General features: G+C 36.6%; 1 protein-coding gene across 2 annotated transcripts in view; it reads right to left on the bottom strand.

Annotated features, from left to right (window-relative positions):
• The window catches only part of LOC117221476 (discoidin domain-containing receptor 2), a 292,709-nt gene that overhangs the window by 51,756 nt on the left and 213,549 nt on the right, over positions 1-27,404 (bottom strand). For both annotated transcript variants that reach the window (XM_033472494.2, XM_033472492.2), the window contains exons 3-5: positions 17,796-17,898; positions 13,289-13,520; positions 3,400-3,547 (exon numbers count right to left, since the gene is read on the bottom strand). In XM_033472494.2, the coding sequence (XP_033328385.1) occupies positions 3,400-3,547; positions 13,289-13,520; positions 17,796-17,898 (483 nt within the window). The remainder of the gene's footprint in view (positions 1-3,399; positions 3,548-13,288; positions 13,521-17,795; positions 17,899-27,404) is intronic.

Below are 27,404 nucleotides of genomic sequence, written 5' to 3' on the forward strand. Positions count from 1 at the left end.
AACTGTCCATTTTTCTGTACAAACTGAGCGCCAATTAGAGAGAATTTACTGCACTCGTTAGAAATTTTATTATTATTGATGATTAATATACTTAACCGCTTATTATAATTCATCACAAGCATAATATGCTTTAGCTGTTGAGAAATGGAATGCAATTTTTGCACTGCTACGAACTACGTGAACGGAATTGCCAGAGCGACGAGTGCGACAGCACTTTTTCTTACGTTAAGAGCTCCAGGCAAGGACTAAGGTATCTCGTAAGTATCGACTCGATGCTTCGAAATAACTTTTACGCTGCTAAATTTTGTCTAAAACATCGTTAACCACGTAAGTGCTGCATAAATCGATAAGCTCAACGTCACATGCACAAAATGGAATATATAAATTATGTAAAATTTGAAATACCGTGAATTGAGAGGAACGTCTTTGGTTCCGGAATTAAAATAGTTTCGATCGCATATTATTCTTAGAAGTAAGCAAAACAAGCGCTGCATGCTTAGCTAAACATAAAATCCATAACGGTCGTGTATTTCACTTTGAATTTCCTATCACGCGAGCTTATAAATAAATTTCCATCTCGGGGTGTCAACACCTTCCAAGACCCAGAAATTCTATAAAGAACGAGCTGCAGGATATCTTATCCCCGAACGACACGAAAGCGTGCGCACAGAAATCATTGTGCAGAACACACTGCCAGATCTGGAGCAGATGTGCGAAAGTTCCGCGAGTCAGCGACACCGCGACACGCCATTGCGTGCACCGGGAATGTGAGAAATTGCGTATCAAACAATGGTGTACACGTTCCAGGACCGGAACAATATCCTCGGTGTCGGTTCCATTTAACTTGCTCAAGTAACCGAAGTAGGTCGAAAATAAATGTACAGGCTAGCTCGATGTAGAGGGCTGGAGGGAGGGGGAGGGGGAGAGAGGGAGAGAATGAGAACGAGAGAGGGAGAGAATGAGAGCGAAAGAGAGAGAATGAGAGCAAAAGAGAGACAGAATGAGAGCGAGAGAGAGAGAGAATGAGAGCGAGAGACAGAGAGATTGAGTGCGAGAGAGAGCGAGAGAGAGAGAATGAGAGCGAGAGAGAGCGAAAGAGAGAGCGAAAGAGAGAGAGAATGAGAGCGAGAGAGAGCGAGAAAGAGAGAATGGGAGCGAGAGAGAGAATGAGAGCGAGAGAGAGAGAATGAGAGCGAGAGAGAGCGAGAAAGAGAGAATGGGAGCGAGGGAGAGAGAGAGAGAGAGAGAGAGAGAGAGGGAGACTGGCCAATGAACTAGCCGGTATAACGCTGTTACGAGCGTTAATGGGATCCAGGCATCGCAGTTGGACTCCATGGCGTTCTGGATTCCCTCGCAGCCGTCTCAGTCGCCGTTCGCGAAATTGAATGAAATTGCAATTTCGAAATTAATCGCCGGCTGTCCGGAATTTCAATCTTACATTCCCGCGGGATTGGAAATTTACATACCGGCGTTTCTTCGCCGTCGCGCCGCCCGCGAGATTCAAATCCATGCGGAACAGAGCCCGCGAAATTCGAATTCGCTCTCCCCAATGTTTCGAAATTCGCGGTTTCGATTCGTAGTTTATAAATTTCCGGTTCTGGGAATTTTTGGGAACTCGCGGTCCTCAGTTTATAGAGATACCGTTCAGTTTTTAGGAATTCGCAGCCCTCATTTCTCGCACGTTCGCAGTCTTCAATTTTTGGAAATTCACTGTTTAACAATCGTTGTTTAACAATTCGATGTTTAACAATTCGCAGCGTACAAGTTTTGCAAATTCCAGGTTCTCAGGTTTTTGACATTCTTTGACCGTAAAATTTTGGTTAGTTCGAACAGAGTCGAACCGAAATAGTAGACAGCAAAATTTTCTGTACCTAGAGTTTTAGAAAAATATATAATCATCTGAGTAAACATTTGGATTTAAGAACTTAATAATAAACCCTAATTGACCTTTAGCTTGGAAACAAAAATGGGCAATTTGGAGAGAGTTACGATTACTTGAGCCTTGCGGCTCGTTTTTATAGTTGTTGACAATCGGTAACTATATATATAAATAATTATAATAATATATATAATATATATAATATATATTATATATAATATATTATATTATATAATTATTATTTACATATATATAATATATAAAATAATAATGTAATAAATATATATATTTATAATATATTATATTATATATAATATATATTATAATAATTATAATAATATATAATTTTATATATATATATAAAAACGAGCCGCAAGGCTCGAATGATCGTATCTCCTCTTCTCAAATTGTTCACCGACCGAATAATGCAATTTAATTAAGCATTTTTCATGGAAGAGACTAAAATCTGTAGTATTGTAAAATAAGGATTCGATCATTTTGATCGTATCAGGTTTAACACGTTCTACCCGGCGCATTTTTTCGATGTCTCTAAATTTTATTTATATTGGATTTCGATGTCTCTAAGTTTTATTTATATTGAATTTCGATGTCTCTAAATTTTTTTTATATTGAATTTCGATGTCTCCAAATTTTATTTATATTGAATTTCGATGTCTCTAAGTTTTATTTATATTGAATTTCGATGTCTCTAAATTTTATTTATATAATATTATTATTTTATTATATTATTATTATATTTATATATTATATTATTATTATATTATTATAACTACGACGAATAGATTTTTTTTATTTCCTAATGTATATTATCACTTTGTCCCTTCCCAAGTATCTAATTCAAAGTACGGTTTTGAAATAAAATGATAAACATTTGTGGACCACGGGTGGTCCACGCCGCCAGATGAAAACAATGCCCGCGGACCACCGGTGGTCCACGCCGGGTAGAACGTGTTAATGTTAGACAAGAAACCACAGTGGGCCTGATCTCGCAGTTCGAATGGGGTACGAAATTTCTCAGTTCTTTCTAATTAGAATATTGGAAGTTTGTTCTCCGTCGGCGTTGAAGCAGCAGCACCGTTCGAATCCTATTTTCTGGCATTTGAAATGCTAATACAGGAAACTTCGCGACTTGTATTCCGTGGCATTGAATGAGAGTCGAACGCAAAATTTGAATAGTTGTTGATTCAATCGCGTGCCTGGTTCACGGGGCGACTGCGATAACCGACGGTCTTTACTCGAATTTGCACGCATTATATCTCGCCTCTTCGGAGATTGCTACGCAAGATGCTCCGAACGAAGTCGTTTGAAATCGCACGCTCGGCTTAATGCCCTTTCCGGTAGGATCCTCTTTGATCTATTGGCAAGTTTTCCTTTTGAGCCCGGGAGCGCAAACATTTGTACTTTTGAGCGTTCCACGAGATCGCTGAAGGTGGTGCCGCTTGTATTCCCTTGTACCCCGGCCTCTGTAGACTTACGGTAAATTCATTGGTAGCACTCACCCGTGTCCTGGCAGCCTCTCAGCTCGATTCGAAGGCAAACGGTGCGCCTGTGCTCGGAGTGCGGCAATACACGGATCTGGCTGGCGAATATCGGCGGGATTAATCGATGCGACACTATGGTGGATGTGTCGCTGTTCCCGGCCAGGACCTGAAAAATATAAGCAGATCCGCTCAAGACGCGACATTCTTCTTCCCAACGTGATCAGTCGGGAATATTCAAATATTACATCCACTGTGTACAGTGATCTTGGGAATTCGCTTCGAAATTAATCTATATAATAAATAATAAATTATCTTTATATATAAATAATATAATAATTATATAGAAATAATTATCTTTAAGCGTTGTCCAGAATAATAAAAAATAATCCTGAATATTATTGATATTCATTCAATTGATAATCTAATAATTAAAATTAACGTATATATTAAAAAAATAAAAATTTAAATTGACGATAAATTACCTAATAGGTTGATAATTGGTGAGATCAAGATAATGTAAAAGTTAATAGAAAAAGGAATACGAGATCTAGTAATAGGAACAAAATCACAATTACATGGGGATGATTTTTCACCTTTTTTCTTTGTTTTCATAGAAAATGTAAAATTAATACAAAAGATTACAAATGAAATTATTATAAAAATAATAATATAAATTATATATATATTTTTTACATTTTTTAATCAGAAATTAAATGTTATTAATGTTATTTAAATTTATTTATACTGTATATATAATAAATTACGTTAGTACATTCATCGTTAAATTATAATATAAAGAATTAGTCAAATAATATCAACAAAATGCCAGTATCAAGTTGCTTACTTCAAAATGGAAGTGATGGATTAAGGAAAAATGATTGTCAAAAATGTGCACCAATACTTAAAAAATCGAGGTGATCAGCGATTTTATGAAAGAAAATTTTGAACTTGTTTTAAAGCTTGAAACTTTGATTTACGCTATGTGTCGTTAATTTTTCCGTAACACGTTTTTGCATAATGTAACAGGTGGGAAACTGGAGACACGCTCTTCCTGGAAAATTTTACGGATTGAAACGTCGACAAATACGTTAAAAAAATTTTGGTCACTTCTGATTCCAACACCGATCGTGAAAAACTATCAAAAACGAACCGCAAGGCTCGAATAATTTTTGTGTACAAGCTCAGCGTCAATTAGGAAGAATTTACTGTAGTTTGTTCACTGATTATTTTAACACTCGAATTGCGGTGCTCGGGCACATTTGGGCTCAGGGTATAAATATTGTTATAATATTTGACTAAATATTGGGTTGGCAACTAAGTATTAATTACCGATTTCAGTTATTGATGTCTCTCACTTCCATTTTTATGATAGATTTCATGACAAAACTGAATTGGTAAAAAATAATACCGAACAGAATTTAAGGATTTTGTTACATAATCTATTGGGTTGACAACTAAGTAATTGCCGGTTTCAGTTATTGATGTCTCTCACTCCCATTTTTATGATAGATTTCATGGCAAAACTGAATTGGTAAAAAATAATACCGAACAGAATTTAAGGATTTTGTTACATAATCTATTGGGTTGACAACTAAGTAATTGCCGGTTTCAGTTATTGATGTCTCTCACTCCCATTTTTATGATAGATTTCATGACAAAACTGAATTGGTAAAAAATAATACCGAACAGAATTTAAGGATTTTGTTACATAATCTATTGGGTTGACAACTAAGTAATTGCCGATTTCAGTTATTGATGTCTCTCACTCCCATTTTTATGATAGATTTCATGACAAAACTGAATTGGTAAAAAATAATACCGAACAGAATTTAAGGATTTTGTTACATAATCTATTGGGTTGACAACTAAGTAATTGCCGATTTCAGTTATTGATGTCTCTCACTCCCATTTTTATGATAGATTTCATGGCAAAACTGAATTGGTAAAAAATAATACCGAACAGAATTTAAGGATTTTGTTACATAATCTATTGGGTTGACAACTAAGTAATTGCCGGTTTCAGTTATTGATGTCTCTCACTCCCATTTTTATGATAGATTTCATGGCAAAACTGAATTGGTAAAAAATAATACCGAACAGAATTTAAGGATTTTGTTACATAATCTATTGGGTTGACAACTAAGTAATTGCCGATTTCAGTTATAGATGTCTCTCACTCCCATCTTTATGATATCCGTAAATGTTATATTATAAAATTATTATTATTATTATTGTTATTTTTTATTATCAGTGAATGTTAGCAACTGGACAAATTGAATGCAGCGGTCAAGGAAAAGCGACCAGAATCGGTCAATCGTAAAGGTGTCATTTTCCAGCAGGACAATGCTAGGCCGCACACGTCTTTGTCTACTCGGCAAAAATTGATAGATATTGCTTGGGAATTGATGTTACACCCACCATATAGCCCTGATCTCGCACCATCGGATCACCACTTATTTCGATCCCTGGACAACTCCCTTCGTGGTAAAACTTTTAACGACGATGACGCTGTAAAATCTCACTTAACTCAGTTTTTGGCCGAAAAGGATCAGACTTTCTACGAGCGTGGAATTTTCAAGTTGTCGGAGAGATGGCGAAAGGTCATCGAACAAAATGGAAAATACATTACAGATTAAACTTCGTTCCAAGTAAAAAAGAATTTTTTATTTCATCGAACAAATCGGCAATTACTTAGTTGCCAACCCAATAGTATCTTGTCGAAAGTTCATAAATAATATTACAAATCATCCTAATCAAGCGTAGTTACATTTTTGTGAAAAAGGTCCGCCCGCCGTTCGAGCATTAACGGCAACCGAGTAAACTCGTCGACGGGTTTATTAGAGCGCGGGATTCTTCCGTTAAGGTGTATTTAATCAATGAATCGTAAATAAATTCGTGCCGGAACCATGCACCGACGATATATGTTACCGTTACCATATAATTATCGGGTTAATTGCGATAATTTAGCTGATTTAATTACACCGGTCAATTAATGTGCCCGCGACGGCCACGAATCGAGTTAACGGTCCCCGCGACGCCGGGCGCCGCGGATTATTTTGCGCGGCCGCGGGTACCCGATACAATTTTGCGGATCTGATAATAATGCTGCGGCGGTGATCGCGGCCGCGCGATCCGTAAACGTAGAAACGACGATGGACGTGATGCACGAGCGGTCCGCCGTCACATCGACGTCGATATTAATCAGCTTAACCCGAAATCTCAGCGTACTCTTGCGCCGTTCAGACATAGATCACGATTGCATCGGTAGAAGCAATGCCGCCGCGGTTAATGCACCGTCTAGTCCCGATTGCGTAAATTATCAGTCGAATAAATCTGGATGTCACGGTGCCGTGAGCAACCTCGAATTATCGACTTGATCCGTGTAATTAAATATCACCGAAATGCATATACCGTGCGTCCCGGCGCGACGTTCCGCTTTAGTTTTCACTCCACCGCCGAAGTTACCTACTCGTTAATGTTCGTCGGAGTGTCACAGTGTCCTTTTTCGCTAGTCATAAATGCACGATATCTATCGCCCGACATTCATTGAACGGTTTAAAACGTTTGCAAAATAAAAATATCTCGGCTGCGAAAACGTTACTTTTGGAAACAGATTTTTGTCGTTGCTTCTTCGAATGCTTCGGCTGATCGGTTATTTTATTAACTACTTTTCTGGAAGAATCTCGTTGCGTAAATTTGCTAGTGGAACTTCGAAATATTTCTATCATTTTGTTGGAAAGATAATGGTATTTAAAAGTGGAAATAAAATTGCCTCCATTGACTGCACGACGACGCAGGAGCTTGGCAGGCATTGATTTCTTTAATTAAAAATTTTAATCAGTTGGACGTCATACAATAGTATCTTTAAATTCTTCGAACGTTTTCACTGTTTCAATAAATAAATGCATAATGATCAGCAGTGTAGTAATTACTGTAGGACGGCATTAAATTTTTTCCACTTATTGTTCTTTAGCACAATATGTATATTAAGAAATCTATTTAGTTGTACAGTAATACAATGTTTCATTGTGTTACAAATAAACCGCGGGTCGTTATGCAGAAAATAAAACTTTCCTGCGTCGATTGTAAAAAGCTGCAATCAAGTAGAAATTTCTGTTTCCCTTTAACCCTTTGCACTCGAAGCCATTTTAACTGTAAATCTAAATCGATTTTTCTGGCTTATGGTATTTCCATTTTATATGACAAAGTGCATTTTACGCATATGAAATTTATAGTCTTGCGACTCGTACAACGAGTACGACTTTCAACAATTTTTTACGTCTAGACTTTTACAATATAAAAATTATCTTGGAACGTGATGTGACAATTTCAATGGTGCCTCAGAGTCACCACTCGAGTGCAAAGGGTTAATAATTTCAATAATCCGGTAGGAATATGTGAACATTCTTAAATTCTTTAAATCCTCTGCTTTATATTTCACCCATTCATATTCGCTAGAAATGCACGAAAATTCGCAGGCCAATTATAAATTACAAGCGTATCCCAGTTTTTTGAATAATGCATTTGGCCAACAAAAGTCATTAAATCGGAATTGTCACCGGATATGTTACAATATTAATTGTAAACCCTGTTTCCGCGTGTCTTTCACTTATACGCGTTCATTGTAAAGATTTACACAGTGTTTGTCGAATTTTTAAAAAATTGACGTTTCGAACCCGCGACAATTCCGCGCCGACGAAACATCCCCGAATGTTTCCACAAAAAACAGCACGTTGTCACGGCGTTCGTTCGAGCTAATTACGTCCGTCAATAATAAAAACCGTGTCCATTGTGGGCTCGGTCCGTGCAAAAACAGTGTCCCCCTAACCGACGCGGACCGACGCGAAATTTCGCCGTCCGCGCAGAAGTTCGCGGAAACAAATCAAGTGCCGAGCCGGCGCTCATACCATGCGGACAATAAACTATTGTTCGACCGCGACGCGTTATAGAACCCTGGCGTCTAAAACTGCTTGGCCGAAACTGTTGTTAATTATCCGACGATCCGGCGCGGTTCTGTTGCCGGGATTGCTCCGAATTTAATCGTTGTCTGGAAAGTCGAACGGACGCCGGGTATTGCGTTCCGAGCCGTGCCATTAGGAAATTGATAACGATGCCCGTTTCCGGCGATACGGGCGCGGATTCCGAGTCTCCGAACCGGGCGATCCTCGTCGGAGATTATACAGGCCGGTGATAACGCGGAGAGGCTACCGCGTAAACTTTGATTTTCCTCGTAAATAGAAGGAAACGAGGAAGATGAGAAGGATAAGGCGGAAGAAGAAGAAGAAGAAGTGGAAGTAGTAGTAGAAGAAGAAGAAGAAGTAGTAGTAGTAGAAGAAGAAGAAGAAGAAAAAGGAGCGAAAGTACTCGACGCCGGAAAAGTTCGCTGCCGGCGCCTCTTAACCTTACATTACGAGGGGCGCGGTACGATTTCCGGCGTGTACGTAGTTATCGATGGCCGTATCCTACTTTTCTCTGTTCTCAGTTCAATCTTTGGGAACAGTTAAGTGGGCGCAAGTTCGCATCTCCCGTGACTGGAATCGCAGGCACCGCCGGAATCGCAATAAGAAGATCGACCTGTTCACCTGCCTTCTCTTTTTTCCCCACCGAGTTTCCCTTTTATCCCCGATAGAGAAAGAAAGTTCCCCCGTGACTGACGTTTCGACACGATTCGTCCTTTCTTCGCCGGTTATCGCGATCTGATCGCGTTTTTTCGTTATTTGTAACACCGGCGGGAAATTATCCTGAGGAACTTTGGCCTGGCGAAACCCGGTTTTGTTGCTGTACACCTCGGCGCGAGTGTCTGTGTCTGTTAGCTGAAACGTTGTATGTCGCGATTTCGAGAAATATAGGTTTTTGCATTCATTGAGCAAAATTAAATATGGAATTTATACTATTATTATTTACATTTATATTATTATATTATATATTATTATATTATTATATATTATTATATTATTATATTTATATTATTGTTACTATTATTATTATTAAAGCAATTATGAAAACAAATTCAATAGACTGAAAAATATAATGTAACTTGAAATGCTACTAATGTGAAGAATTTAGTGACTGGAATTTTAAGAAACAACGTTGTCTAAATATTAATTCTCCTTATATTATTTATATATATATATAAATATATATATTATTATTATTATTATTTTATAATATTATTATATAATATATATATATATTATTATTATTATATAATAATAATTATTATTATTATTATGTTCATAATATTATTTATATTTAATTATTAATTACAAAAGCGGAAACACAGGACAAGTAGTTGTTGTATCTAGCGGAAAAATAGATTATCTTTATTGTAAGATTGTTGAAATGATAAAAACTCTCTTATAGAAAATGATTCAATAACTTTTCAATTCAAGCATACATTATTATTAAAAATGGTGAAAAGCCTAAATAAATTCAGTCTTGTAATTCTTGTGAAGCAACATGTGTCAGACATTTTTAATGCTCGGCAGGTTTAATGTTGATAACAATATTGTGTAAATTTAAATGATTCCCGTTTATAAACACGAACCGCGCATTAAACAACAACACAAGCATCGTTCCAAAGTTGCAGCACCGAAACCACGGTTTACGTTGCAACAATCCAATTCGAGGCGATTCCGTAAGTTCGTAATCTCGGGCATTAATATGTCATAAAGAAACGCGGTTATACAATAATTTAGTTCTTTGTAATAAGAGTTTTATTGTGCTCGTAAAGCCAGCTACGTGCAGTGTTGAACTTCATTGCCATCTTTATTTCATTGCAGTTTGCGTAATGTTCACAATCTACGTACTATTATACAGTTTAGGATCATAGATAATGGGTCGTCTTATCGCGTGTGCAGTAAAGAATTTTCGTGGAAGTGAGAATAACAGCTCGCACGAACTAAAATAAGAAGAACTAAATTGATGCATAAGGGCATCGAATTTCTAATTTGAATTGTAAAATCCTTTTAGAGTCACATACATCGCCGTGGAAAAGTATTGGCACACAGAATTCGAAACGGAATAACCATTCTCAAATTGGACCAGATGACTTTTGGTCGATTTGATTTTTGTTTTAAATACGTAAAATTCACTTGCAATGACAAATGTGTAGAAACAATTTTGCTAGCATTGCAGTTGGATAAAATGATTCAAGAAAATTAAAAAAAAAACATTACATTCGCCCAGCTTCTTGATGTAAGCCGATGTCGACGAAAATATCATCGACGAGCAATGAAAAATGCATTGTTTAAATTTTCGTTCTACGTTCACGTATGTTAAAAAGAGTTGACAATTGTAATTTCAAAATTTCTTTCGTCGGTTCAATGAATCGCAATTTTTGCAGAAACTTCTTTAGACCATAGCAAGCTAGCTCTATAGCTATAGCTCTTTTAAGCTCTGAAAATAATTCAAAACGTTCGATCCAATTTAAAGAAGCGTGGCAATACTTTCTCGCGGCACTGTATGTACGCGAGGTAACGATTAATAAGAGTCATAAGCCTCCGAATCAAATATTTCAATCTAATGCTACCGTATCACCGGAAAACTCCATAAAATCGAACGATCGCGATTCCAGATGATCAAATACGAATGCGATTGACCGAATTTCGGTCGTTCGGCAAGAAATAACGTTTGTTATTCCGTTATTTTCACGCGACGATAGATCTCCGCAATTTTTGAATCTATTACGCGCGACGAATATCAGAAAGCCGGGCACAACTGTCGAACGTAAACATTGGGAAAGATCAACACTTTCGAATGAAGCAGTTTATCGTGCGGACGGCACGCGCTTGTATGCAAATCGATTAGGTTTACCGGAAAGTTCTGTCCGTTTTTCAATTGAAATATAACACAATTTTCATACATTTAATAATATTTATTGTAGAATATACTTTCCATCGTTGCTTATGACTTCTTGCCAGAGTGATGGCAACTTGTAAATGCCATTTTTAAAAAATGATTTATTTTTAGAGGCGAAGAACTCAACTAGTGCTTGCTTGACATCAGCTTCAGTTTTGAACTTTTTGACCTGTATTAACAGGCTGTCGAAATTATTAAAATTATTAACAGGCTGTCGAAAAGTAACGTGTCAAAATGAACGCGTAACATATGTTTTACAAAATTGTACGTTCTTAAGAATTTAATCCTCTCGATTATATCTTATGAGACTGCTTAAACATCAGCTCAAGATTCGACGCGATAGATCACTGATTCTGTTCAAACTTTCTTCATTTCACAATTTTAATTCGGCGATTATATTACCTATTTGATCCATTCACGTTCCAAAATACAGTAAATTCTCCCTAATTTTCCTTCAGCTTGTAAACAAAAATGAACAATTTGGGAACAGAAGACACGATTATTCGATTATTCTGTACCTCGTTTTTATAATTGTTGACAATCGGCAACTCTAAAATTGAGCCGCGATCGTATCTCCTCTCTCAAAATTTTTCATTGTTGTTTACAAGCTGAAGAAAAATGATGGAGTATTTATTAGGTCTACCGGAAAGTTCTGTCCATTTTTGAGTTGAAATATAACACAATTTTCATACATTTAATAATATTTATTGCAGAATATACTTTCCATCGTTACTTATGACTTCTTGCCAGCGTGATGGCAACTTGTAAATGCCATTTTTAAAAAATGATTTATTTTTAGAGGCGAAGAACTCGACTAGTGCTTGCTTGACATCAGCTTCAGTTTTGAATTTTTTCTTCCTGTAAAAAGTTTTGCAAAGAGAGAAACAAGTGATAATCGGAGGGTGCTAGGTCCGGGGAGTATGGTGGATGCGACAGAATTTCCCAGCCTAGCTCTGCGATTTTCTGACGAGTCGCCAAAGCAGCATGTGGTCTGGCATTATCATCGGTAGCCATGTTTTCACGATCGCGTCTTACTTAATAACGACACGAGACATCTTCGTTTCAGTTTATTTAGGAGAGTACATGCGTGTAAATGCAATGATAAAGAGAGATAGTCATATATGTCTCGAATCAACATGTGCATATGGATTGAAACTCGAAGTGACGCTATCGGACAGAACTTTCCGGTAGACCTAATATATTATTCAACGAACCATAAAAATATTGGTATATTATATTTTATCTTTGCAATATGATCCGGTACTCTAGGTGCCTCGCTAAGTATGATTATTCGAATAGAACTAAGAGCTCCAAGAGGATGAATTTGCAATGAATAAATTTATAATCCTGTTGTTACCTCTCATGCATTTATTATAATTTTTGTCATAGTTATAGCTTTTATAATTGGTGGATTTGGAAATTGACTCGTATCTCAAATAATTGCAGCCTCGGATACAGCGTGCATATGGATTGAAACTCGAAGTGACACTATCGGACAGAACTTTCCGGTAGACCTAATATATTATTCAACGAACCATAAAAATATTGATATATTATATTTTATCTTTGCAATATGATCCGGTACTCTAGGTGCCTCGCTAAGTATGATTATTCGAATAGAACTAAGAACTCCAAGAGGATGAATTTGCAATGAATAAATTTATAATCCTGTTGTTACCTCTCATGCATTTATTATAATTTTTGTCATACTTATAGCTTTTATAATTGGTGGATTCGGAAATTGACTAGTATCTCAAATAATTGCAGCCTCGGATACAGCGTGCATATGGATTGAAACTTGAAGTGACACTATCGGACAGAACTTTCCGGTAGACCTAATATTTTTCGCTCGTGTCAGTTTCACTCGGGGCCGGTTCTGACCCAGTAAATATCAGCGGGCTCGGGTATCGTAGGCATGCGGGACGGGCTAATCCGCGAAGGGAAAATAAAGGGGGACGCCGCTTGATTGCGGCCACGTTATTCGGCATCGTCCGACTTGACTTACTTGACTTCTTCGACACTGTCAACAAACGCCGCGATCACGTACCTCCTTGTTATCCCAGCGTTTATATCGCCGCCACTCGGTGAACCCGGGACGCCGATACTCGAGGGTATACTCCTCGACGTATTCCTGGCCACGGCCATGATCGTAACGACCCTGACTCTGTACACCGGTGATCACGTGGGTCCCTGGAAGATCCACTTGGAGCCACTCGCGAATCCCGCGTTCTATTTGGTTCTTCGGACACCAAGCACCGCCGGCTGTCTCCTTCCGCAGCCTGTTTGCACAAGAGAATTTCTTATTGTTATGTGATATTATTACCCAATTCTCGCTGTTATCTCGTGTCTTTCAATTATGCATCCGGATATTAGGATTACAGTAAATTCTCCCTAATTGACTCTCGGTTTGTGCAGAAAAATGGACAGTTTGCGAGGGGGATCGATTAGGGAGAATTGATTGTATCATCTTGGGCAAAATTTTATTCAAATGACGGATAAGTGATAAAGACTGACTAATAAAATTTCATTCGACAGTATCGAACGAGTATCCAATCGAATACAAATTTGTCTAGATGAAAGTTTGACGAATAAGATTTTATTCAAATAAGAATTCGTTCGAATAGGATTTTATTTGAATACGAATTTATTCCTGCAATAATTCATACACAAAATAATCGATCGATTTGAATGAAACCGATAGAATGTAAAGTGTTCTTTTTTCATAATTTATCGATATAAGTCTCCCATGTTACTTCTTACAATTAACTTTTCTCCAAATGTTGCATCGAAAAGGTTTGTTAATTTTAATGTTTCGAATAAAGAATTATTCAGTACCTTAGTGGTAGTGTACCAATGGAATGCTGTATCAGTAAGATCAAATAGCTCTGATATTATTTTTTAAATCTTGTAGTCGAACAAATTCTGAACGAAGCTAAACATTAAAACCAAACTATTTCACTTATTCATCATAATTAAAATATGCTATAGAAGTCGACCTCTAGCGTTATTATACAATATGTGGCAAGAAGGATCAATTTACATTACAATTTGTTAGTATCATGAACTAATTATGTATATGTATAATAAAGTTAATTAGTAACGAACATGACCAGATGAAACCTATGAAACCTTAATCTAATAATTAATGAAATAAACCTCTATAATTATTCGCGGTAAAAAGACAAAAGAGCATTCGTCACGTTATTAATATTTTCGTTTAAACGTCATCGTTCTATATAAATCGTGCGGATCGAATAAAATTGCAAACTTATTTATTAATTGTTACATCGAAGGCTTTTGTGTTGGGACAATTTTATAGAATTAAAATGACATTTTTCCGCATACGAGCGTATCGCACGTTTGCTTGATCGATATTAGGAATTGAAATCCCCGGTACGATAATGCCCGAAAAAAGCGGATGTAGAATTAATTTTCATTTTCATGGAAAATACGCGGCTGACGGGGGAAAGGCTGAAATTTCAGAGTAATAATTGTGCCGATAAAGCAGGGCTGTCAAAATCGTCTGCAATTCAATTCACGGTTCATTTCGCCATGTCCCCCGTTACAATGGCCGTCGGTAATTTTTCACCCGAATCCGACAGACATAATTAATTGATATTATATTTCCGTTGATGCCGCAGGTAGATGTATAGCGGCACGGTAAATATCGGAACAGAGCGGGAATTCTAGATGATGGGTTTCGGTTCCAAAAATGAAAGGATTATTACTGTTAATTAGATGAACCGTCGCTTCCTGCGATGTCGAATTCTGTTCCTCGAAATGGCAATATCGTCTTCCCTTTGGTAAATATTGAAATATATATGTCTCAACGAATTTCAAGGAACCAACAGAATGAAAATCACGTAATCGAGTTCGTAAATTAGCTGCTAGCCGGCTTATTACCAAGTTCGACTGTTTAAACATTGTAAAGACATTGTCAAGCGTATTTTCATCGTCTGTAAATTATTCTGGTAAACTATATTCTCTGCGAGTTATAAATAATTAGATATTCTTCGAATTGTTCTCCTTAGAAACACGAATATCTATCTCGATAGAGTGACACAAATATCGAATATTTTTTATTTATATAATTTTATCATTTCAGCAATGAACGTTAGACAGTTCTCAGTTTCGATAGAGTTGATTGAACCGGAGTGCGGCTCATTTTTGCGATGTGTATATATAGAGTATATGTATAGAGTGAGACAAATATTGACTATTTTTTATTTATATAATTTTATAATTTTAGCAATGAATGTTAGACGGTTCTCAGTTTCGATAGACTTGATTGAATCGGAGTGCGGCTCATTTATGCGATGTCATATATAGAGTATATACATATATAGAGTGACACAAATATCGAATATTTTTTATTTATATAATTTTATAATTTCAGCAATGAACGTTAGACAGTTCTCAGTTTCGATAGACTTGATTGAACCGGAGTGCGGCTCATTTATGCGATGTGTATATATAGAGTATATATATATATATAGAGTGACACACAAATATTGAATATTTTTTATTTATATAATTTCATAATTTCAGCAATGAACGTTAGACAGTTCTCAGTTTCGATAGAGTTGATTGAACCGGAGTGCGGCTCATTTTTGCGATGTGTATATATAGAGTATATATATAGAGTGACACACAAATATTGAATATTTTTTATTTATATAATTTTATAATTTCAGAAATGTATGTTAGACAGCTCTCAGTTTCGATAGACTTGATTGAATCGGAGTGCGGCTCATTTATGCGATGTATAATTGCATGCGAAACGTGTAGCATTCCCCTGAGACATCTGCACAAGGCGTTCCAGCGGTCCGAATGGTGCTCATTTTCGAGGCGTTCGTAGCGTCCGACCATAATCAATCTCATGCTACTGAATATCAAGCAATAGACCCTAAATTGAAATGTTTCTTCTCTTAATAAACCAAATCATTGTTCCTTGTTATTATACATTCTCACACTATTGTTTTTCACTTTTGTTAATCGAGTAATTTGCATAATTTCATTGTTAATAATCAACCGATAGCACGACGTATAGTAACAAATTTAAAATATTGTTTCAATGACGGTACTACAATCGAATCGATATGTATGCAGCAAGTGTTTACATTTTAAACAATTCTATCCGGCATAGTCTCTGCAATGCAAATGGCAGATTCGACATTTTCTGAACAGTTTGCGTAGCCATTCAATAATTTATTAGGAATATCATTAGCAATATCATTAGCAACTTCATTAGCGACATCATTATCAATACCATATGTCATATCATTAGCAATTTCACGTATCGTATCATAATAAAATTTCCATCGACGGCGTCAAAGTTACAGCGGCGTAAGTCACATGTTCCTCATCGCAAGAAACAAGGAACGTTAATGTTTACTAACGAGTATATTATTTACTAAATTTATCGTTCAGATAATTTATAACCAAGTTACTTTAAAGTTAAGTCAGTAATGGTTAATAAGTTTTATAAGTCAACGCTTGAATGAAAATCTTCGAAAATGTAGCTTAACCACTCTGTACTAGAACAATGACACGTGACGAAGATTTCACAGATAATCTACGAAATCTGAATGCAATTCATTCCTTCGAAGTCGAAACAAAATTTGATTCGATTGTTATCAATGGACTGCGGATTTTATGCATTCATAACGAAACTGATTAGATTATTTAAGAAAACAGTTGCTTTATTTTCAACTCATATGTATCTTGTGATTACTTATATATTTATATATTATATATTACTTAATGTGATAATATTATATATATATAGTTATATAGTTATATATTATTATATTATATTTATATATATTTATTATTATATTATATTATATTTTATATAATATAATTATATTTATATTTATATTATATTATATTGTTATTATTATTATTATCATATTCTACTATATTAGTAGAATATAATAATATAATATAATATAAATATTATTATATTATATATTATATATATAATATATATATATATAAATATAAATATATATAAGTAATAATAATATACTATATAATATATATAAAAATATAAACAAATGATAACGAAGCTTCTTAGTGCAGACAATTTTTATTTCGCATAAAAATCCGCAGTCTGGTTACCAAAATTCAGGAATGAAAATAAATCTCGCTCTGTCAGGTAAATGATTTAAAACGAAGATGCACGCTAATCAACGTGACTGCGAAAGAAATCGTGGTGCAGGAGATCGGAGAAGCTGCAGCTAATCTGTCTCGAAATTTCGCAATGCTGTCTCCATGGAGCTGTGGAACCGGTCTAATTGAAAATAGCTTGCCGGTGGCATTTTCAGGATTATAGTCACAAATTAAACACGATGGGCGGCCGGCCGATGCAGAATAGAAGCGAAAGGGAGAAAGAGTGGAGAATCGAGCCGGGTCCACGGCAGACGTTAATGCGGAAAGCGTGTCTGTCGCGGGCCGGTTTGATCTGTCCTTTCCGAGGCGCATTGAAAAGGCGGTCGTAATGCCGTCTAACGCGGCGAGGATCGTGGATGTCGTAAAAGTAATGTACTCACCGGCCATTCCGTGGACCGACGTTCGTCACATACGAGGAGGACGCTGTAATGGCTGAATCCGGTATGCCACCGGACTCCATCCCCAAGGATTGGTTGCACGATTCTGAAATATGCCATTTAACTTTATTACGGCCGTTTGAGACAATCGCAATTACTCTATTTGGCTAGATTCGTCGATTTGGCTGGTCCGTCTCACCGGGAAATCGGCGGAGACAATAAATGGACTGCCGAGTCGTCGAATGTGCAATGAATCCGTGATTATTAGAGTCAGTTATTTTATGCATTTCTGACAAAAGTTGATTAAAAAAATATTACAACAATATAAGAACGTAATAATATAATATAATATTACATAATAATTTATATATATATATATATTATTATAGATAATATATATAATAATAATATATATATATATATATTATTATAGATAATATATATAATAATAATATATATATTATTATATATAATATATATAATAATAATATAATATTACAACAATTTAAGAACGTTGTTACGTTATTTTCAGTTGATTGAAAAGAAGAACTATTAAAAAAAGGAACAGATATTTATGTGTTTAGAATTGTTGCAGATAATTTTTATTTCGCGTTAAGATACGCTGATTGGTGATTATGGACGAGAAAATATTCCGAAGCGTGCAATATGCTTCTAAAGTCGCTTCAGAACGTCCATTTGCCATTTTCGAAAATATTGAAAGAAGCAAATGGTAACGCTTTTAGTGAAAAGCAAATGGTGACGCTTTTGTTTCGATTAAAGTAACATCTGTGACGTTTGTTTTTCTGACTCATTTAGTATTCGACTTTGGATCTTTATGCAAAAGAGACAGTCGTAATAAACAGAGGACACATTTTCGTCTATAAAAGAACGTAGTTACACGTATTTCTTCATTCAGTAATTTTAATAGACTGTTTGGCTGTGAGACAGGTAAGAAAAACCGCGGAGCTACAAGATACAGTAAATTCTCTCTAATTTTCTTTCAGCTTGTAAACAAACATGGACAATTTGGGAAGAAAAGATACGATTATTTGAGCATTGCGGCTCATTTTTATAGCTGTCGATTGCCAATAATTATAAAAACGAGGTAGAAGGCTCGAATAATCGCATTTCCTTTCCTCCTATTTTTGTTTACAAGATGCAGGGAAATTACAGAGAAATTAAAGTACGTGGTAGATACTGTCGAATCGTGGCACGTGGCCTCCGAATTGCCTTCTAATCGTGACAGGTGGCCTCCAAATTGCCTTCGAATCGTGGCATGTGGCTTGCGATTTTCCTTCGAATCGTGTCATGTGGCTTGCGATTTGTCTTCGAATCGTGTCATGTGGCTTCCGAATTGCCTTCGAATCGTGTCATGTGGTCTCTGAAGTGCCTTCGAATCGTGTCACGTGGCTTCCGAATTGCCTTTGAATCGTGGCAGTGGCCTCCGAATTGCGTTCAAAATGTGGCAAAAAATTAGATATAAAAGAGTTAAGTTGTTTTTATTCTAGCATTACTATGTATTCATATTAATGTACATTCTGGCATTAATTCTGGCCGCTGTCTCTTTCTGCTGACTGCCTCGAGATTCTATAAAAACGATCCTCGATGCCCGAAGATTCGCGACTTAGTACTTTCAGATCTGTCGGTTTCAAATTCGACCTCCCAAAACATTTTTGGGAGAAACTATCTTTCTGAATCGAATGCATTCGGATCGCATTGTCTAACGAAGGATTCTTTCCGACACCGTTTTTTGTTTATTTGGTGTTATATATTGATCCTGATAATTTAATATTTTAGCAAACTTATTGATTTTTGTCACGGGATGTACCAAAATGTACAGGTATAATATAATATTTGTAAAATGACGTAATGAGCACACCAAAGAATTGTATTCGCGAAATATGTGAAAAAAGTTCAATGGGAGAATAAGTTGATGAAAAATAACCGTTGCGAATATTCTTTGGAAGTCCACGTATTCAGCGGTGACGAAAAAGGATTTGTATAAATTTGTGGAACATGTTTCTGTCGGAAAGGTTCGTTTCGGAATAAAAGCCCGCGGAAATACAGCACATGAAATATTCCCATCCTTCATAATTCTCGATTTTATGGAATTGTTGGAAAATATTAATTGAAAGGATGATGTTACGAGAAGTTTCGAAAAACGAATAGCGTCGCTTAAAGTTTCATGGAAAAATCCGATGTTTCATGCGCAGTAGTTCCCATGCCGGTTTTAAACATTCGAGGTGCGTACAGTTTTCTAAAATTCATTTTCCAAATAATTTCTTACGAAATTTTGGAAAAATCCTTTCAACCATTTTTCACATTTTCAAACGAAAGCCTGAACACAGTGCACCTTGACTACGTTCCGATTTTGATTTGAAAAACGTATCGAAGTATCGTAGAATGTCATACCTTTTAAGAAAGAATTTTTAAAAAGCAGATTTCAAGAAAAATTCCCTTTCAATTATTTGATGCTTCATCGATCGATATAAAATACGAGATAGGTTTCTCTATTTCGAGATAGGTTTTTCTATTTTTTGCAAATATTTTTTAGCAAATTTTCTATTTTTTAGCAATAGTTTTTCCATTTTCTCTCCATTTTTTCTATCTTGTAGCAATTGATATAATCGATTTCTTGCTTCAGAAAATTCAGAATTGCAAACGTAAAGAAAAAAATCTGTTCGCTAACCGTCACGATTACCACTCATAAAGTTCGGTTACCCCATGTACCATCCTATCGTCGCACTTATTAGTCTAGCAGTTGACTAATTCGCGCGTTCCAATTTGCTTCAAGTTCGTCGCCGCTCTAGCGTAATCTTTCCATTAAAGTTTCCGCCGGACAATAAAAATCCACGTGCCACTACTAAGAGCAGGGAGGGTCGGCCGTGATCCATCCACCGCGCTGGATGAATCGGTGTGAATAAATTTACATTATCGAGATGAGGATGATCGACGATCCGATTGCTTCTTACGGAGGACGCGTTTTCAATCGGCTGCGGATTAAGCGCGAAACCTTTTGTCGGTGGATGATGAACGTATTTATCGTCGTATTACAGGCTTTATGTGCTTGGCGCGTTCCATTTGGAATTGAAAGTGTCCGATCACTGGATTATGCTCGAAATTACTTAATCACCGGCGCTCTGAAGAATATAGATAGTCTAGACAATATACTTTATTCATTTTCTCCAATACTTGACGAACTTAGATTTTAAACGAAACATTAAAAAAATAATTTTGTCTATTTCTGTAATACAATTTACATTGATTGCAAGACACAGTAGCAGTAAATATAGATATCTTTCTTTTTTTAATGATTTGAATAAGTTGAATCCAACGCACAAATATTCTTAAATTCGGAAATATTTTATCCTAATCATTTTAATAGGTTTAACTTGCTTACGATTCTTAAAATTAGCCTAATTGGTCACTACTTTAAATTGCACTTGCACATTTTCATCGAACATGCAAGAAATCTTTATTCATCTTTAAGAGCAATTTTGAATGCGAAAGTGTACTAAGAAGTGTGCAAATTACCGTATTTTATTTCTTAGCGTGCGATTACAGAATCAGCCTATTTAGTCACTGCTTTAAATTGCACTTGCACATTCTCATCGAACATGCAAGAAATCTTTATTCATCTTTAAGAACAATTTTGATTGCGAAAGTATACTAAGAAGTGTGCAAGTTACCGTATTTTATTTCTTAGCGTGCGATTACAGAATCAGAAGTGAACGTGTTTCTGCTGTAAATTTCGTCGATCGTTAACAACAATTTGGAAACGGGGGGAGATCGATCGGTCCGGGTCGCGTATTTATTGGCTTCGGCAGCCATACGATCGTGCGCTCGCTTCCGGTCGATTAAATCGTTCCCCTCTTTTCTCTTTCATCAGCCCTCTTAGGGAAATCCTTTTGAGTAAGCCGTCGCAGCAGGTTAAATCGAGCCAACGGCCTTCCTTTTCACGGAAATAAACCAAAGAATCCTGGTAATAAACATTACGTTCGTCGTCGTCGTAGTCGTCGTCGTCGTCCCCGTCCCAAGAGTGGCCTCGTTTGGGAATCCTTCGACAGGAACCACCATTTCAAAAGCCATTCGCAGGTTGTTACGAAGACATTCATGGGAAATCTCGATCGCGCTTCTTATAACGACTGCCGGAATAGTATTCCCCCTGTTTTTAGAGCACAGTAAATGCGCTGCCGATCTCGCCCGAAGCTGTCCTCCTTCTAAGAGAATCGCAATTAACGCGGACATTACTTTTACCGGCGATTTAATTATTCCGCAGACAATCTTTAAATATGTTTAACGATACCCGTGCAAAAATTCCACTCACTCTTTCGGAGCGTGAATATTCAATGTATCATCACAGTATTAGGTCTACCGGAAAGTTCTGTCCGATAGTGTCACTTCGAGTTTCAATCCATATGCACGCTGTATCCGAGGCTGCAATTATTTGAGATACTAGTCAATTTCCGAATCCACCAATTATAAAAGCTATAAGTATGACAAAAATTATAATAAATGCATGAAAGGTAACAACAGGATTATAAATTTATTCATTGTAAATTCATCCTCTTGGAGCTCTGAGTTCTATTCGAATAATCATACTTAGCGAGGCACCTAGAGTACCGGATCATATTGCAAAGATAAAATATAATATACCAATATTTTTATGGTTCGTTGAATAATATATTAGGTCTACCGGAAAGTTCTGTCCAATAGTGTCACTTCGAGTTTCAATCCATATGCACGCTGTATCCGAGGCTACAATTATTTAAGATACTAGTCAATTTCCAAATCCGCCAATTATAAAAGCTATAACTATGACAAAACTTATAATAAATGCATGAAAGGTAACAACAGGATTATAAATTTATTCATTGTAAATTCATCCTCTTGGAGCTCTGAGTTCTATTCGAATAATCATACTTAGCGAGGCACCTAGAGTACCGGATCATATTGCAAAGATAAAATATAATATACCAATATTTTTATGGTTCGTTGAATAATATATTAGGTCTACCGGAAAGTTCTGCCGATAGTGTCACTTCGAGTTTCAATCCATATGCACGCTGTATCCGAGGCTACAATTATTTAAGATACTAGTCAATTTCCAAATCCGCCAATTATAAAAGCTATAACTATGACAAAACTTATAATAAATGCATGAAAGGTAACAACAGGATTATAAATTTATTCATTGTAAATTCATCCTCTTGGAGCTCTGAGTTCTATTCGAATAATCATACTTAGCGAGGCACCTAGAGTACCGGATCATATTGCAAAGATAAAATATAATATACCAATATTTTTATGGTTCGTTGAATAATATATTAGGTCTACCGGAAAGTTCTGTCCGATAGCGTCACTTCGAGTTTCAATCCATATGCACATGTTGATTTGAGACATATATGACTATCTCTCTTTATCATTGCATTTACACGCATGTACTCTCCTAAATAAACTGAAACGAAGATGTCTCGTGTCGTTATTAAGTGAGACGCGATCGTGAAAACATGGCTACCGATGATAATGCCGGACCACATGCTGCTTTGGCGACTCGTCGGAAAATCGCAGAGCTAGGCTGGGAGATTCTGTCGCATCCACCATACTCCCCGGACCTAGCACCCTCCGATTATCACTTGTTTCTCTCTTTGCAAAACTTTTTACAGGAAAAAAAATTCAAAACTGAAGCTGATGTCGACCAAGCACTAGTTGAGTTCTTCGCCTCTAAAAATAAATCATTTTTTAAAAATGGCATTCACAAGTTGCCATCACGCTGGCAAGAAGTCATAAGTAACGATGGAAAGTATGTTCTACGATAAATATTATTAAATGTATGAAAATTGTGTTATATTTCAACTCAAAAATGGACAGAACTTTCCGGTAGACTTAATAAATACTCCATCATTTTTCTTCAGCTTGTAAACGAAAATGAAAAATTTTGAGAGAGGAGATACGATCGTGGCTCAATTTTAGAGTTACCGATTGTCAACAATTATAAAAACGAGGTACAGAATAATCGAATAATCGTGTCTTCTGTTCCCAAATTGTTCATTTTTGTTTACAAGCTGAAGGAAAATTAGGGAGAATTTACTGTATTTTGGAATCGAATGGATCAAATAGTTAATATAGTGGCCGAATTAAAATTTTGAAATGAAGAAAGTTTGAACAGAATCAGTGATCTGTCGCGTCGAATCTTGAGCTGATGTTTAAGCACTGCTTAGTTAATATAATTAAGAGGATTGAATTCTTAGGAACGTACAATTTTGTAAAACATATGTTACGCATTCATTTTAACACGACAGCCTGCTAACACTATGCTGTCCGCAGATCTTAGATATGATTCTTTTGTTTGACGCCGGCATAATAGCTTGAAAATTTTAGATTTTTAAAGAAATTTCGAAGATGGCGGTAATATAAATTCCTAAAATTAAGATATGTCGTCCAAGAATTTTCGTACTTAATTCTAATTTCTTTTAACACCCAAGAAATATAGTTCAAATGTTATTCCAGTTTTTTTAAAATGGCACCAAAGTGGTACCGCCGGCATACAACAGATAGTTTTTGCATGACACCAACGTGGTGCCACCGGACGGCATAGTGTTAATAAACTTTTCAATCACTGCGCTGTACATAGAAGAAGGTCGATAATTTTCTTTTAAGTAACAATTTCAGAAGAAACCGTCACATAATATTAATCCAAATAATTTATTGAGTATGAACGAAATTGTCGTCGATTTTGAGGCAGTTTTCAAGATACCCCCATCGATTAACCAAAAACTATCGGTAGACAAAGCGTTAACGCAATAAAAGACATACGTAAGAAAAATAAGATTTGTCTAATTTGTCAAACAATGCATTCCAACAATCTCCAGTGCGACTGGTCTGATAATTTTGCGAATAAAATTCTGACTATGAAGAAACCATCGGTTTTATTCAGGAATCTCGTGTAGTGAAATAAGAGTTCCATGGTCAGACACTCGCTCGTGCATCGCACAACTGCAATTTTCTACGTCCGAAAACTCTCGGAGAGAGGCTCTCTGTACATCTGCCGACTTCTGCCAACAAACACGTTAAAGAAATGTTCCAGGGAAACAAGCGCAAAAGAATGTAATTGTGAAACAGGATTTTCCTCGTGGCGAGCGTAACGTTTGCAGCGTACGTACGTACGAGGTTATGACGCGAGTTTTGCATCCGCCGCGTATAACGCGTCCCAACGTTTGCAATTCCGTGCGACAGGGCTCATAGGTGCTTTAAATCGCTGAGCACCGTGAAAGAAGCGCACAGATTATGAAGGATGCTCCTGGCATCAGTACTTGGATTCAACGTGCACACCTGCACGGCAAACGATAGGTCTGAGACGCATGAATGCCATTGAAGGCCGCGGTCTGAATATTTCATTGAAAACTCTTGCGTCTTCCGGCCGTGGTAAACCGTATTTTCTTTGAGTTAAGAGAGAGACTTGTTTGTCGGCTCGCGCAAGCATATCCGGCGGACATTTAAACAGCGCGGTAAAACTGTATTCAATGCAAATTACATCCGGATTTCCGCGGTCTTGAAACATGTCCGTTCACAAAGTAGTTTCACTTGCGACGACAGCTACGGCCTCGGCGCAGCATTGACTAGAGGCGAGTCTCAAAACGAACGTTGAATCTTTCATCTTCAATCTCTCATTTTCATCCTTGCTTCTCTAACGAACGTTTCGAATGCACTTTCACCGATTCTCGGGCTTTCTATGGAAAGTTAGCTGTTTTATTTTTACGATCTCATTGCATTTGATCTGTTAACGAGAGAGACAGCTTGTTTTTAATCCTTTTGCTACGGCGGGCCTCGCGCGCAGTCTTCAGCATTCGGGGCCAAGTCTTTTGCTTCAAGAACGTTGGATTAACCCCTTGCCATACTTTGACGAGCCCGACTCGTCACGAAATTTTCTAACAATAATTTATTGAGTATAGATCCTCTAAATATCCTGTCCTCTAAAATTGGAATAAAATTCCAATCTCTTGTCATTAAAATTTAAGCATTCAAGTAAATTTAAGCACACGATAAGCAACGATTTCCTTTCCCTTCTAAGAAATTATTGCAGTCGCAAAAATTCTAATCGCAGTAACTGCGAAGAAAATGGTATGTCAAGGGGTTAATATGACCAGATTTATTACAATTGATCGTAGTTTTTGGCAGATGATAGCGTCTGCGAACAGAGGAAAGCGAGGCGATAGCCCTTGTTTTAACTTTTGGCTCCATTGTTGTGACCGGTGACTATAGTCACCCGTCGTGTATAGGTGGCATCTTGTGGCAAGTGACTGTAGTCACCCATCGTATGTGGGTGTCGTTTTGTGGCGGGTGACTATAGTCGCCCGTAGTAGCGAAAGGGTTAAGGGAAGTCGAAGGCAGACAGTCCGACGTTACTCCGCTTTCGGGTAATTTATGATAAGGTCAGGGGTTCGCGTAGCCTCTCAAGGTGTAACTCCGTCAACGGAAAAACTCCAGGTTTTATTTGGCAACGCGAGGTTCTGCAGATTCTCGCAGGTATTACTAAGTGTCGAAAATATCAACCTCAAAAATTTCTATGATATTAACGCTGAACCTACCGCGGTCAAAGTGACCACTTTCTTATTTTGCAATTCTGCAGAATCCCGAGACTCTTTCGTGGAAAACGCTTGAATAAGTCATATTATTGGAGCAAGTTTTATAATAAAAACTTTACAAATTCCAAATAAATTCGGTCTTCTCACTTTTGTGAAGCAGTACATGCCAGTTTGTATTACTGCTTGGTAGGTTTAGTGTTAAAGTCATTTAATTAATGAAGCAAATATTAGAATATAATATAAGAAGATTCGAGTGCCAACTTGTTTGAGAATACAGTAAATTTTCCTTAATTGACGCTCAGATTGTACACAATAAAGGACAATTTGGGAAGAGGATCTCCTATTCATTTATATATATTATTATTATATATATATAATAATTATTATTACTATTATATATATTATTATTATTTATTTATTTATTATTATATATATATAATAATAATTATTACTATTATATATATTATTATTATTTATTTATTTATTATTATATATATAATAATAATAATAATATATATTTTTTAATACACACACATATTATATTTAATTATAAACGAAACACTTCAATTTTATGAAATTTTTTACGTTCTCGTGGCGTCGGTCGAAACGTCAACACGTTCCTACCAGTTTCGATGTTACCGTAGCAAGTTCGACCGACAGGATTTTTATTCCAAGAATTACCAATTTTTGTTACATCCGATCTACTCGTTACCATCTCACAAATCCATAAATTCTTTCCCTCCGCTTTCGCCCACGTTTTCGGTCGAATTGACCGTAGCGGGGCGCAACGTCCTCGAGTTCCGTCGGGGTTGACAAACAAAGTTCAGCGGCAAAGAATTGATTCGAGGCGTCTCGCATTGTTACCGGTTCAGACGGGGAACAGGTTGCTCGTCGAGGTCGACGGCGTGGCGTTGGCGTGCGACCCCTCGCGCCATCCGACGGGTCGCTTCACCTCGGAGGCACATGCAAATCGCATAGGCGTTTGAACTTCCAAACGTATTCATACAACGCCACTCTGCTCGCTCCT

This window comes from Megalopta genalis, chromosome 1, assembly GCF_051020955.1.
Source record: "Megalopta genalis isolate 19385.01 chromosome 1, iyMegGena1_principal, whole genome shotgun sequence".
Classification (NCBI taxonomy): domain Eukaryota; kingdom Metazoa; phylum Arthropoda; class Insecta; order Hymenoptera; family Halictidae; genus Megalopta; species Megalopta genalis.